The following is a 13,975-nucleotide window of genomic DNA, read 5'->3' on the forward strand; positions in this document are numbered from 1 at the left end:
ATGTGTCAAGAGGACAGTGAGTTACCACACACCTGAGTTCTGGGAAGAGACCAGCTCCAGCTGCACGATTAATGGCATTTTGAAGCTCCTAATTGGAATAATTGCTCCTGAGAGGCTGTCTGCCAATGGAGGGTGATGTGAGAAAGTTGCCTGTGTTGGGAAGTCAGCAGCACTTACTCGGTGATGAAGGGATGGAGCCCCATCCACTGCGTGGATGCAGCAGAATTATGAGCAAGCCCTAAATCACTGTCTGCGGGATAAACACAACCCCAGAAACGTGTGGCCCAGGATTATGAAGATTAAATCCATCCAGACAAACCCAAGGCTTCAAGCACTGCCTGCGGTCACGGCTGGGCCACACAGTGGGCGCGTCCTGGCCCTTCCTGCCAGCTTCCACAACCCATTGGGAACCATCCCAGGGCTGAAGTGTCCCCTAATCTTGGTGCCCAATCCTGGCTCCTGTATTTCCATGCAGTGTGGCTCAGAGAGGAACATGCAGTTAGAACATGCAGGAATCCAGATCTCAGCAGCTTCATCCCGTAAGGGAAGAGCCAGCCATGAGGATTCAAAGATGCCACATCCCTCCCTCCTTCCCCCAAACCTCAAGATACGTAAAAACCTTCTACTATTCCCCCTCATTGGAGCCTCTGAGGGTTGAATTTTCACATTGCTCTCTGTAAACCGGTGCACTGGGTACACTTGTGAGTTAAATGGAGGAACTGGGGGGATCATTTCATATTAGGAAGCAAGGATGTCAGGGATGGCTCATCAGCACTTTCAGGGACCTTCTCAGCAGGTCTGTCCATCCCGCAAGTGCAGCTCTCTGCTTCCCGGGCAGCCCTGGGCGCACAGCAGAGAGGGGCCTGCATGAGAGATTTGCAAGAGGTTTCCAAGGACCAGCAGCTCCATGAAATCTGGGAGCCTCTTCTCGCTGTCATGCTGCTGAGGACAGGGAGTCCTCCTGAGCCTCCAGTCACTGGGGAAGAATCACCTTCCCACATGGGACCCTGCACTGGAATACATGTGGACATCTCTGGAGTCCTCTCCATTGCATCTTTCGGGTGACATTTACAAGCAGAAAAGCAGGGAGCCAAGTTGAGCCGAGCAACCATGTCCAGGGCCCTGCAGAGCTGCTGAGAGCACCTGTATCCTGGCCAGACCTTGGTCCTCTGCACCAGTGCCCAAGCGGGCACCCCCCGAGCAGCAGGGAGGACAGGAGGGATTGGAGCCGAGAGCTTTCAACCCGATTAAGTCGCATTCTGTGCTCCCACATGAATAAATAAATCATGTAAGAAGCATTAAGGCAGCTTAAGGGAAATCACCCTGCAGTTCTGCCTTTTGGGGACTGAGGGATGCACCCGCAGATAATGGGGGGGAGGCAGTTCAGCTATGGGGCACCCTGGACCCCCATGGGTAGGGGCGGGCAGGATTTGCAGGCTGGAGCATCCCTGTCTGTCCCATCCATAGGTCTACCCCATACACATAGGTCTCCTCTCTGCTCCAGCCTGGGGAGGAGAAACTGCCGTCACCAACCGAGCGGGAACCTGTCATTGCACTCYGGGACCCAGCACATTGTGCTGCAGGAAAGCAGGCCCTGGAGCATCCCCAGCCTTTGGAATATGCCAAGCTGGAGCTCTGGATCCCACGCAGAGGCAGCCACATCTGTCTGCCCCAGGCCCCTAGAAGGATGCAGGTTGCCCCTGGCCACCAACCTCCCCATGCAATTCATCCTCTGCACAGCCAGGGCTTGGGTTCTTTAGGAATACAGGGAAGGGTTATCAGCATCTCAGGAGGATCACGGAGGAGTCTGCATGCCCAGTCTGTCCCAAAGGCAGGGCTTCTTCAGGCAGTCCATCACTCTGGATTGGCCTTTCCCGATGGAGTCAGACTCGTTGCAATAAAMACCAGGGCAAAGAGGATTTCAGGAGGGGAATATTGGCTCTCAGAGAGGTAGGAGGAGAAGGAAAAAGCACCTGGAAGAGCATCCCAGGGGGGAAGCCGGCCGCATGCTGCTTACCTGGTACATGCACATGCTGGGGTTAATCCCATTGGGCAGGTGAGCACCTTTGGCTTTGCTCCCCGCCTTCATTCCGAGGCCTCATCTCCGGCGGAGGCCGGGGCTAAGGGCGCCGGGGGCCGGGGCGCAGAGCCGCGGGGCAGCCAGCGCGCCCGCCTCCCCACGCCGGCCACGCAGCGGGGCTGCTCGGGAAGGGCGGGAGGCAGCGGCGGCTCAGGGCGACCCCCCATCTGCCACCGGCACTAATGGCATCCCTGGCTGCAGGGCAGGGGAGCCGGCGGGAGCGGGGTGCCCGGCGAGCCCGGCGCGCCGGCGCCGAGTCCCTTTGCGGTGACCCACTTTGCTYGGCTCTGCCCGCGCGCTGCCCGTGCCGAGGCTCGCACGACCCCTTCTCGCAGCCGGCGCGCAGGCTAAATCCGCGCTCCCTTAATCCGAGGCGGCTGTGGYGGGGCGGGCTCAGGGTGACCTGGCTTGCTCCCCCGGGCCGCGTGCTAGCAGGGGAGCTGGAGCAGAGGGGTGGCAAGGCCCTGGCACGCAGGAGGCGACGGTGGCCCTACCTGCATCCTGGACTCGTGGAGAACTGGGGGCACTGTGCAGAGCATCTCTGGGGACAGGGAGCAGCCCAGCCTTGGGGGCTCCAGGAGTTCCTGGGGAGCACCTTGAGGTTCTCTGCTGTTGGCAAGCTGAGGAGGCAGGACTAGTCCAGCACCACGCACTGCTGGAGGAGGGATGCTCAGAGGTGCTTGACCACCAGYCCGAGCTCTGGCCAGGCTCATGCCACCTATTTCGGTCCATTGACCACGTCCCGAGCTGTCTCTCTTGGGTGTCTGCCACAGCAGCATGCACACAAATTAACAGGATCCAAAATCTCAGGACTGGCACAGTCACATGGGTGCAAGTTTTTCAAGTCTCCTGCTTCCCCTGGCTGCTAGGTTTGTGGCTGGTTCTCCCTGTATCCCATCCACAACAGAGAGACTTAAAAGCCCCACTGAATCCAGCTCTCTGCCAGGTTCAGAAGGGAAGGTGAGCAGCTCAGATCTCTCCGGTGCTTCCCCRCCTCCTCCCTTCCTGGCTTGAGCAYCTCTGCTTGCAGAATCAGAGCTCAAATCCAGGCCTCTGGAGGACCTGCAGCAGGATCTGCTGGTGGAGAAGTCAGGAGGAGAACAGCGAGGTGCGGATGGGGAACCCATGAAGCCCAGAACCGCCCTAGGTCTCAAGGAACCAGCTGGAGGGAGGAGGCCAGAGACACCACCTGAAATGTGCCATCCCRTCCCCACACGCCGTTTGGTACCACAGGGCTCTGCATCCATCTCCCCATCCACCCTAGGTTATCCCTAGGAAATTCCCAATCCTTCTCCACATGCTAACAGAGAGATTGTGGTCCCATACTCACCCACACTCCAAGAGGGTATGGAGGAGAAGGGGAGATGTCTACCTTAGYTCTGGCTTGGCTTAGGGGACATTACATGTTGCATGAGATACAACACAACCAGCACCAGCGCYGCTGCAACCCTAGGTCAACCTTTTTAAACAAGAGGGCTAAAAACCCCTCCAAAGGGCCAATCCCCCCTCAACATGGGCTCCTGCTGTTCCCAGGGYGATTCTTACCTGTGGGAGGGCCGAGTTGAGCTGCCTCTGGAGCTGGTCCCGCTCGCGCAGGGTCTCCTGCAAGCGGCTCTGGGTGACGGAGAGCGTCTCGCGGGTCTCCCGCAGCGTGTCCAGCAGCTTGTCCCTCTCATCCAGCATGTTCACCATGAGCTGCTCGAAGTCGGCATCGGCGTCGGGGCCCTGCTGGGGGCCCAGAGGGTCCCCCTCGCTGATGGTGGGCATCACCTCGCACATCATGGCTGAGYGCGACGGGCAGGCGGCGGCCCTGGAGGTGCCCACGGGATGGGCAGGGGGCACTGCGGAGTCGGAGGACCCCCGATCACATTCCTATGGGCTCCCACAGAGCCAGTGTTGGAGAGGACAGAGGAGAGGATAAGGTTGGGGACTCTCCCATCCCTCCTGCTTGGGCACCCAATGAGGCCTAAGTGGGAGTCAGCATCGCTCCCGAGGGATGGAGAGAYGTCCTTCCCACCGGAGAGGCTCTTGCAGATTGAAATCCCTCCACTTGGCTGCTTGTCACTGCTGGGGCTGTTGCAACCTCTTGTGCTGCTGCTGCTCTGGTGCGTTCTGGAGCATCGATGAGCCACGGGAATGTTGTTCAGAAGGGTAGGAAGCGGCCTTTGGAGATATGCCCCAACAGGAAGCCCAAGTTGATGGCACAGGGAGCATCTGGGGGTTATCTGGGCTGCCAAAACATGCTGAGGAAGAGTCAGATGAAGGAGGGCTTTTCTCCTCCAAGGCTGAGTGAGATGGTCACTTCTGGCATGGGCAAGCGTCTCTGGTTGGCATCAGAGCTCATTAAAAGCACGGTGGTCACCTAAGGCAGAAGGAACAGAGGTGAGATCCCTCCTACTGTCCCCCAGGGCACCTCCAAGTCCGTCCACCTTCCTACCCCATCCAACCTTGGGTGGCTGCAAACAGTGTCCCCAAGACTGAGGCCATTGCCCTCCTCAGAGCACCTGGCTGCTGATGGAGCCCATGGTCCAGACGCACGTGCTTCAGCTGCAGGTACTCCTTGCTAGGAGCAAGCAGCAAAATAGTGCCTGTGAATCCCCATCTTTACAAGTGCATCCAGCAAAACTATGTAAATGCTCCTGTCTGGGTTAGAGGGCCTTAAATGATGGGATATTCATTGGCTGGAGGAGTGAGGATGCGACGGGCCAGCTGGTGAGCAGAGAAAACAGGCACTGCAGCTCCAGCCCTTTGCTGGGTATTTTTAGTCCCATGGGACTGCCAGGCACAGACTGCTGGAAGCCAACTCCTTCTTAACCCTCTCCAAATGCTGCTTTTGCCACCATTTGGCACAGCAAAACGACGCTGCCGCACACCACCCGCCTGGAGAGGCCGCTTCGCAATGACAGCGCCCAGATACAGAGCAGCTGATGGGAAAATACATCTATACATATTTACCCACCTAACCTGATATTTGCTTGGCATGCCTCCGCAAAGAGCCAACCCAGTGGCAGGATATTTGTCCCACTGTGCAGGACATAGCACCCATGCTGGCAGCCACACAGAGGACCTAGAGCACCCCGACTTGCCGGACACTCCTTTTGCAGCAGGAGGAGAGGCACTTGCAGCATCTGTCCATGGACAAAACCACAGATAAAACACCATGCATGGAAGCAGAGAGAGATCCCTGGGTGTTCTCTGAAGAGCTTCCCTCTTGTCTCTGCCCTGACAAGGAAAAAAAGCCCTCGAAGGGTCTGTCAGCAAGATCATCAGCCCAGCAGGCAGCTGGCAAAGACGGTTTAACGCACACCTCGGAGGCAGCGAGCTCGCGGGGATTGATCATCCCATAAAAACGTCAGTTTAATCTTTTCTGTTGGCAGAAAATCCTCATCAGCTGCCCAACCTGGTCTCAGAAGAGCCCGTCAGGATCCTGCCTACGCTGACCCTTTCCTGACCAGGCTTGGGAGAAAGGATGGTGATTCCCTTTTGCTCCAGGCTTTTCCTTGCAGCACTTATTTTTCTGACTTTGCCTTGTGATGGTAAGGGTGATTATATGGAGAGGGTGCAAAGGAGTCCTGTCCACACAGGTGAGCACAAATCCATGGTCGTAGCCACAGACGCTATCACATCCTGGCTAGAGTATATCCTGCTCTCATTGAAGCTGGATGCTGTTTCAGGGAGGCCAGGAACCACCGATCTCCAAGCTGGTCCGCCAGAAGAAGGTCAGTTTCAAACCACTAAGTCACGGGGATAGGTTGTATCTGGCAGAAGCGCAACATCTCCATCAACATCTCTGCTATGGAGTCCATCTACTACCACCAGGTTGACCCTTGGTTGGGGATGTGCTAGACACTGGTGGCTCCCACTRATTGCAGCTCCCTTGTTGCCTGCCACCGTCATGGCAGGGTCATTGGATGAGTTTGCCTTCAAGGTGCATCATGAGTGGGACATCAACACTACTGCACATGAAGTTGCGCTCTGCCCAGCAAATCAGCAGGCTGGAGACCAATGAAAGGGTGGCAGATGGCCAGAAACCATAAYTTTAAGGACGAAGTCTGGAAATGGAAATCGTCATCCTTGGCAAGTCTTGGAGATTAGAGTCTAGTGCTGGCCATGAGCTGGGATTTAAACTCCAGAGGCTTCTCTGCTGTGGCACTGCAGGAGAGCCACTGGTTGAGCCACCCTGGTGGCAGATGTCCAGCTGGGGGATATCGAGGTGAAAACTGCCAGCTGAGCTKGGCATGTGTCTCTCCTGTCCCACAGAACTTAATGGTCCCTTCCCATCATCTCTTCCCTGCCTCCATTGCTGTGCTTGCACAGAGACCCATTTCTACACGCTTCATAGGTTACATTGGCGCTACCTGAAGAGTTTTACTCGTCCTGACTGAGCTGCCCATGCGCTCAAGCAGCCTGGCTTCTCCATCCCAGTGGATCCACAGCAAAAAACATCTGCATTGCAATAAAAGAAGCAAACAGCAGTTCCAGCCCCATCCCAGCAWCTCTCCCCAGGTCCTTCGCTTTACTCTTCCCTTGGAGGCCTCCCTGGCATGCACTATGGCCTCTAGTCCCATCCCCTGGGAAGGACAAGGAAGATCCAGAACCACAAGGCCCGTATGGTGCTGGTGGATCCRTGCTCCTTGATGCAGCCCTGTTGACTGCAGGGTACCAAGCAGATGGTACCTGTCTGATGCCAGAGTCAGCCTGTGGCCAGGACACCCGGGGACAATAAGGGAAATGGGGCATTCTGGCTAGAAATAAGCTGCCAATTTTTAGTAACAAAGATAATGAAGGATTGGATCCACCTGCTGAAGAGGGAGSGGTTCACAGGGAAAGAAACACTGGCATGAAGATGGGCTGCTGAGATCTGAGTCCTCAGGAAAATTAGTCATGCTTCCTCCCCTGTTTGGGTCTTGGTGCCCATCTTCACCCATCTACACTTCAGCAGACACATCATGGTAGAACCGGGGACAGTGGACATGGGACGCATTGCTCAGGGTAAACCTTACCTCCTCCTTGCACAAGGCGTGCAGAAAGAGGTTCCCATCCTTAGCCTTTGCATGCCCCAAGCCACTTAGTGAAGCAGAGGGAGAAACGGGGAGAAAAAATATGTCCAGATCTGGCTGTTTCTTTGCAGGGAGAAGTAAGTGTTGGTATTCGATCGATATTTATAGTTCCCCGTGGGAGAGGAGGTATTACACACAACTTCCAATGGGTATTTTCAGAAAGCCACCTGCTCCTTGCCTTTGTGCACAAATGCAATTGTTCCACAAGGAAAAGCTCCTCAGACAACCAGCCAAAATCTCCACCAGGTCCTTGGGCGCAGACAGCAGTRGATCCTCCTAGGAGGGCTTTGGCACCACATCCAAAGCATAAACCACTGGACACTGTTGTATCAGTCACGTTACGGTTCCTGACTCAGTTTCCTCATTTCAGAACATAAAAGGCATTAAGTGTCCTAAACTGACCCCAGAGAAAGATGCAATCTCTGTTTTTTGCTAGCAGGAGCTGGGGATGGGGAGGGAATGCTGGGTTAAAGACGTGTCACCATGCAAGCCTCCTGCCTTTGCACTTTGGGGTAAGATAACGGATGAAGAAGAGAACCGAAAGGGCTCCAAACCAGATGGTCCCWTGGACAACGGGATCCCAGAGTCTGGACAGGAGACTCAGCTTGCCCAGACTCACCTCTAAATCTGATCTCTGCAACAAAACCCAATGGGTGGGAGAGAAGTCTAAAGTTACTGCTAAATCCATCAAGATTCCAGCATGGCTAAGAGTTCCTATGGAAGCTCAGCAAGCAGGTTTGTAACAAGGGATTATAGCCACTGTAATATGCCTTAAAGCTGGATTTCACCCTGTTGTAGAGCTGGTCCAGCAAATCTGYGGGCTGAAGGGGTTACTCAGGACCAGTAGAAATGCTAATAACCCCCATGCCCACCCCCAAACACTACAGTCTGCATCTGATACCCAGTTACCTGCACCAAGAACATGTTGTAGCTGACTTCGCRGAAAGCTGGCAGCATCACTCTACTGACGGGACTGCCAGAAAGAATGATCTCTGGAGCGGGCAAGCGATCGTGAAACCACAAAAGAGATGCCTTCCCTGGAAGGGAGGAGAACACTCGCACAAAACCCTCTTCTGGACGTGGTCCACAGTCACATCCACCTACCGAGATGATCGCGGTGCACTCACAGGAACCAACCCAATGCAGAAAGCCACAGGCTGAGATGCTGGATCCATTCATTTCCTTTTCGAACAAGCCAGATTGTTCCATTTGCTGTTCCTGACTCCATGCATGCACACGGCTGTTGTATGCTCTTTTTTTTCCTATAGCTTTGCAACCAAAGCCTCAGCCCTTTGCTCTATTAGGACAAAGTCAACTTCTCCTTTGGCTTGAGGTCAATTCAGCAAAGAAACAGAGAGAAATGCACTGGCTACAGCTCTTCTGAAAGCAACACGAGGAGAAGCAGTCCCTGGAAGTGTCCTGCTTTAGTCACGCAGCAGAAGCACATGCATTTGCTAATTTATTCAGCGACGAGGGAAGAGTCACCRGCACAAAGTGGGGCTGACGAGATCCTGTGCCACAGACACGCTCAAACTCYGAGAAAAAGAAGCAGAGATGCTGCTTCAGCCATCCTTGTACCCACCTCAAAGCAGGTAGCTTGGGCTCGAYAGCGAACCTTGCGCCCGCAGCTCCTGGGGACCCAGGAGGCTGCAGACTGTAAGGAAGCCCCTGCCCCTTGCTCCTCGCAAGGCAATGCCCATTCAGATCATCTCCCCAGGGTACGGGGTTTTGCTGCACCACCCACCTCGCTGGCATCTCTTCTGCACTGAGGACCGTCACCTGTACCCTGGGAAYAGAGCTTTGCGTGAGGAGACTCAGCAATAACTCCAGTAACAGTTATTGCAAAGCAAGAAGAACCTGCAGCACGGTCCACAACGTGGGGAGGCCTCCAGAGCTCAGCCAAGCACCAGCCACCACATCTAGGGCTGCAGCACAAGGCACAGGGCTAGTGCAGAGCCACGCTGCTGTTAGGATAAGCCCTAAACAAGGTACATGGGGAGGGACAGCAGCAATGGAAATGCCCTCCCGGGAGCCTCCTAACCTCCTGCCCGCAATCCAAGCGCTATCCCCAGATACATCTGCACATCCCTYTTCTACATCAGATGGAAGGTTTTAGTCCTTCCTACCCATGAAAGACACTGAGACCCATCAGATGACCTTAACCAGAGGCCGCCTGGACAGTTTAGGACACATTGAAGCAATGAAGGAGCTTTGCATTTTTGCATTGCACTTTCCCTTCCTGATGCCAGCACAGGCTGACATCACTCCCCTCCCTGTTTTGCTTTAGCGAGTCACTTAATCCCCTCGCTGATGGCAGAGCTCACACTAACAGCTTACACCCAGCTGCAGACGGCTGGCGGGGAGCGCAGCGCACGCCGTGCGGTCGGGTGCAGCCGGCGCCAGGACCCTGCCAGCCCCACAGCACCCATGGAAGAGAAGGAGACGTGTCCCGTGTATTCCCAGCCCTGCCGAGCCGCGTGTGCTGCAGAGCTGCCCCCGCTCAGCTCCTGACAGGGCACAGCAGGACCCTGGGGGGAAATCGCTGCCCGGCCAAAGCTCGTTCTTCCCCACCCGTGCAATGTCAGGGAAGAACCGCAGCCCTCCCGGGCCAAGCCGGGCTGCTCCTGGCCATCTCCCTGCGTGGTCTGGATGGGGAGGAGGAAGCTGCGGGGGAGCCGGAGGGCAGGAGCAGCCCCGGTGTGCAGCGGRCAGAGGAACAGACAGACAGGAACCAGCGCAGGGCCCCAATCCTGCCCAAAGTGACAGCGGAATAACCTGCTCTGGCATCCTCCTGGCGGAGCCAGCTCGGCGGGAGGGCCGGGCCGGCGGAGCGGCAGCTCGGGCGCTCAGCCCTGCGCTTGCAGCAGGCGACGCAGGCGGAGGCAGCGGCACGGGGACATCTGAGGACAGCGACATTTAAAAGGCGGCCGGGGGCAAGCGCAGGCGCTGCAGCGGCTGCCGGCCTCCCTCGCCCGCACCGAGCGGGGCCGCGGCCTCGGCCCTCTCGCCTCGCTGCCCAAACGGGGCCACCGGGCGCGGGCCGCGAAGAGCAGCCCACGCAGCGGGCAGCAAGCAGGGCAGAGGAGCAGCCCATGCAGCGAGTGGGGCAGAGGAGCAGCCCATGCAGCGAGTGGGGCACAGCTGCAGCCCACGCAGCGAGCGGGGCAGAGCTGCAGCCCACGCAGCGGGCAGCGAGTGGGGCAGAGCTGCGGGGAGGCTTCAGCTGCACCTCTCCTCCCAAGCCCTGCTTCTTTTGGGGAGCGAAGCTTCTGGGCCGTCTCTGCCCCTGCACATCCCCCAGGACACCTCGAGGCAGAGGACTCTGCTCCTCTTTCCCCGTGGCAGCGAGGTGGAGACCTCAAAGYTGTGGAGCTCCTCCAAGCTCTGAGAATTGGGCAGAGGAGGGAAATCTAACGGTTTGCCTCTGAAGGAACTGCAGAGCTCAACCGCTCTAAAAGCCATCAGAGAATCCACAAGAAGCACCCTAAAAATACCCCGCCATGGGAAAAGTTCCACTTGGAGCTTGTTCCTCCTTGACAGCAAAGTCCAGTTCCTTCCAGGGACTGATGTTTCAAGTCCAGAGCAGGTCCCTTCYGGACCCTGGGTTCTCCTTCTCGGCATGACACCGTGCAGAGCAGCCCTGCTGTCACCTTTGGGGACCACAGCCCAGGGCTGCCACAAGGGCAGGGAGCAGAGCAGCCCTCGCCCTTCCTGGGAACCACCTGCACTGAGGCAACACTTATCCTGAGAGCTTAGAAGAGGCTTCCACCCACCCAGCTGTGGAGAAGGCGTACGCTTGCCACCAGGGAGGATCTGCCTTGCGTTAGTGGAGCATCGTCTACGTCTTCTGAGGTGCTGCCCTCCTCTGTGCAAACCTCAGAGAACTGGAAGTGGCAATCAGCTTGCTCCAAAGCCAGGGAAAGACAACGTGAAGCCATCAGGGTCCAGGAGCAGCAGAGGAACCAGGGGAACCAGGGCCAGCATGCTTGAAGTGGGATGCAGCAACTGAGCCGTGGTGGGGAACTGCAGCAACCAGCATCGTTCCCCTATTTTCGGGCCTTGAAAAAAGCCACATAAGCTTTGTAGAGTTGGAGCTAATATGAAGTTGTTCCAGGAAAAGGTGAGGAACAACATGGTTTGCCATCTCTTCAGGATGCCATCTCTTCTCTATGCCAGCCCATCTCTCATTGAAGGTTTAATCGTCACCAAAAGCAGCACGGGGCATTAGTTCAGCTCAATTTCCAGCTTGTTCCCTCCTCAAATGTCATCTCCGTGGAGCCAAACTAATGCAGTGAGCTCTGCCACCTTGCTGGCAGCAGCTCTTTCATGCAGGACCCCTGTGCCCCTGYAGCCGAGCGCCCTGGGAACCTGAGCCCTCATCCCCATCGAGCTTCCCAGTGCCCATGGCCAGTGGTGAGTGTCCCAGTGCCCACAGCCAGTGCTGAGTGTCTCTCCTGCGGTGCTCAGCTCGCCCAAGAAGGCCACAAGAGTGGTGCTCCCATCACCTCCAGTCCATCCTATGCTTCCATTGATGATCCCCAAAGGACATTGCCCCTGTTACGCCCATTGGCATAACGTAACTCCTCAACAGAGTGCTTTGTAATTGCCCCCAAGCACTTCAAGGACCTCCAGGACACGCTAGGGACAACTGCATGATGTCACCCTGYGGAGGTGGGACAACCTAGCTGGATTTAGCCTTTTTCCCAGGGCAACGAGGCTGCAGGAAGGAGATAGATGAGAAGTAACCGCACGGCCAAGCACTCAGCTGGGAGRACCCAGCGAATTGGCCAGTCTGGGATTAGATGAGAGCAGGATTTGACCCGGTGGGTGTGGGACATCACTCACTAGGAAAGGGAAGCTGCATTTGCAGCTCATCTTGTTTTTAGAGAAATTAAGGGGGGCTGAGGAGCAGAGGATGAACCCAACATGCAGCAACACATCTGCTGCCCAAGATGACAACATCGTGCAGCCTCTCTATTGAAAGCAAGCAGCAWATTCAAGCTCTTGAGCCAACAGAATCCACACGGGTTTAGGAGGGCTTGAATGGAAAGGAGAGGATGGATAGATCTGGAGAAGGAGGCAGGAATGCCATGGGGACACGCTGCCAACCCCCTGGCTGGGCCAGCAGCTGGCTGGGGCGCCGGGGTAGGGAACAGCATCCGGAGCCCTGCAAGGACACACAGGTTCTAGCCCTCCATCCCTCTCCATGCGACCTACAAAGGGCAGCAAAGCCAAGCCTTTAAAGGTGTGGTAGAAAAAAAAATAGTCCCCAGTCCCTATAGCAGTTAGGCCCACGTGCTCCAGCCCAGCTCCACCAGCTCTGGCCTGGAGATGGTGCAGCCTGCAGCAGCRCATCCCCAAGACCCCCATGTCACTGACACAGCCCGCTGTGCTCCTGCAACCCTGCAGTCTCTGCAGGGCAATGTAGGAAAAAAAMCAAACAAAAGCGTGTGTCAGGGGCTGGTGGGATGTTCATCCAAGCAGAAGTGGCTCCCTGCCCAGCCTCTGGCACCATGTCCTCCCCTGACCTTCCCCAGCTTGGATGCTCTGGGTAGACGCCAGCCCACCTGAGCTGAGCTCTACCTGCCGTGCTGATACAGAGGCTTTTTTCAAACAACTCTCAGCACAAGCACTGCCTGATAGACAGAGCTCCCCCGACCTTCCCTGCCCCGGGCAAATGCACCAATTCCATTTAAGCAATTTAGGAAGTGACCCGGTTTGACGTTTGCAGCCCTTCTCTGCCATAACACAGTGATTCTAGGCCAGCTTGTTCGAAGTGACACTTGCTGCTGCGTTTCGTCTCGTTAACATTCATGTAGGATCTTCAGATGATGCAGCCAGAGCAGTAACACCTCGCTGGTGTGCACAGCCATGCGGCGCAGGGAGCTCAAACACACTGAAATAAACCCAGACCCAGCGTGTCCTTGACCAGCCTCTGAAAATAGTATTTTTAAGCACTGTCCTTTGCAAAAGCTCTGGTCCTGCTGCAGGAGATGGAGGACATCAGGCTTTCCTAAACTCAGCCGGTGCATTCACAGCACCTCTTGATATGCACATTAATGCTCACCCTGCAGATATCGCATCACTGTCTCCATGTGATACCACGAAGTGCTCTCTTTTCCCCTTCAGGGTCACAACCGCATCTGCTGCCCACCACATCTCAGCTCAGCAGAGCCATTCTCACCTCTGTGGTCGTGCTCTAAGCAGACATAACTCCAGGRCCGGGTCCATATCCAGCACTGCGTTGCCTCCTTACAGGCCACACGCAACATAAAATCCTCTCCCAGGCTCTTCCTAGCCTGGATGGACAGTCACGCCAAAGCTCAAGACCCATCTCTGCCTGTAGCCTGATCCACGTTCCTCACGGGCACTGGGTTTCCAGAGCACTTTAGTAGGTCCAAGGCAGAAACCTTCCTGTGCATGGAGCTGACATGGATATAACCTGCTCTGCTCCTTGATCTCACCGCTTTTCCAAGGAGCACTAGCCAAGCCTGAGAGCTGAAAGAGACAAGGGCCAAATCTTCACCAGATATGGAGGACTTCAGCTCCAGCATCCCCAGAGCCAAACTGGTGCTGAGAGCCATCTGCAGTGTGTGGCCATCCTCTTGTTGAGTCTGTTCTGGGAAACGTGGGACAGGATAAAACAGGAGAGTTTCTGAGTCAGTCTTGGCCTCAGGACAGGGAGAGACAGGTTTTCTAGTGGGACTGATGTTGTGAAAAGCAATTACACATGAAGCCATTCCCAGCAGAGTCTGCTGTGCTCTGGCCTGGAGCTTAAGTCATCCTGGGTTTGGATTTTAATTAGCCCCGTTCTGAGTATCTGTTCCCTATTTCC

General features: G+C 56.0%; 1 protein-coding gene across 1 annotated transcript in view; it reads right to left on the bottom strand.

The window, feature by feature from the left end:
• PPFIA4 (PTPRF interacting protein alpha 4) overlaps nt 1–4,435 on the bottom strand; it is a 29,645-nt gene extending 25,210 nt beyond the window's left edge. The window contains exon 1 of the mRNA XM_026053206.1: nt 3,626–4,435. Coding sequence (XP_025908991.1) covers nt 3,626–3,862 — 237 coding nt within the window. The 5' untranslated portion in view covers nt 3,863–4,435. The remainder of the gene's footprint in view (nt 1–3,625) is intronic.
• Between the last annotated feature and the right edge of the window lie 9,540 nt (nt 4,436–13,975).

Source organism: Nothoprocta perdicaria, unplaced genomic scaffold (genome assembly GCF_003342845.1).
Source record: "Nothoprocta perdicaria isolate Ctin4 unplaced genomic scaffold, notPer1 scaffold_97, whole genome shotgun sequence".
NCBI classification, from domain to species: Eukaryota; Metazoa; Chordata; class Aves; order Tinamiformes; family Tinamidae; genus Nothoprocta; species Nothoprocta perdicaria.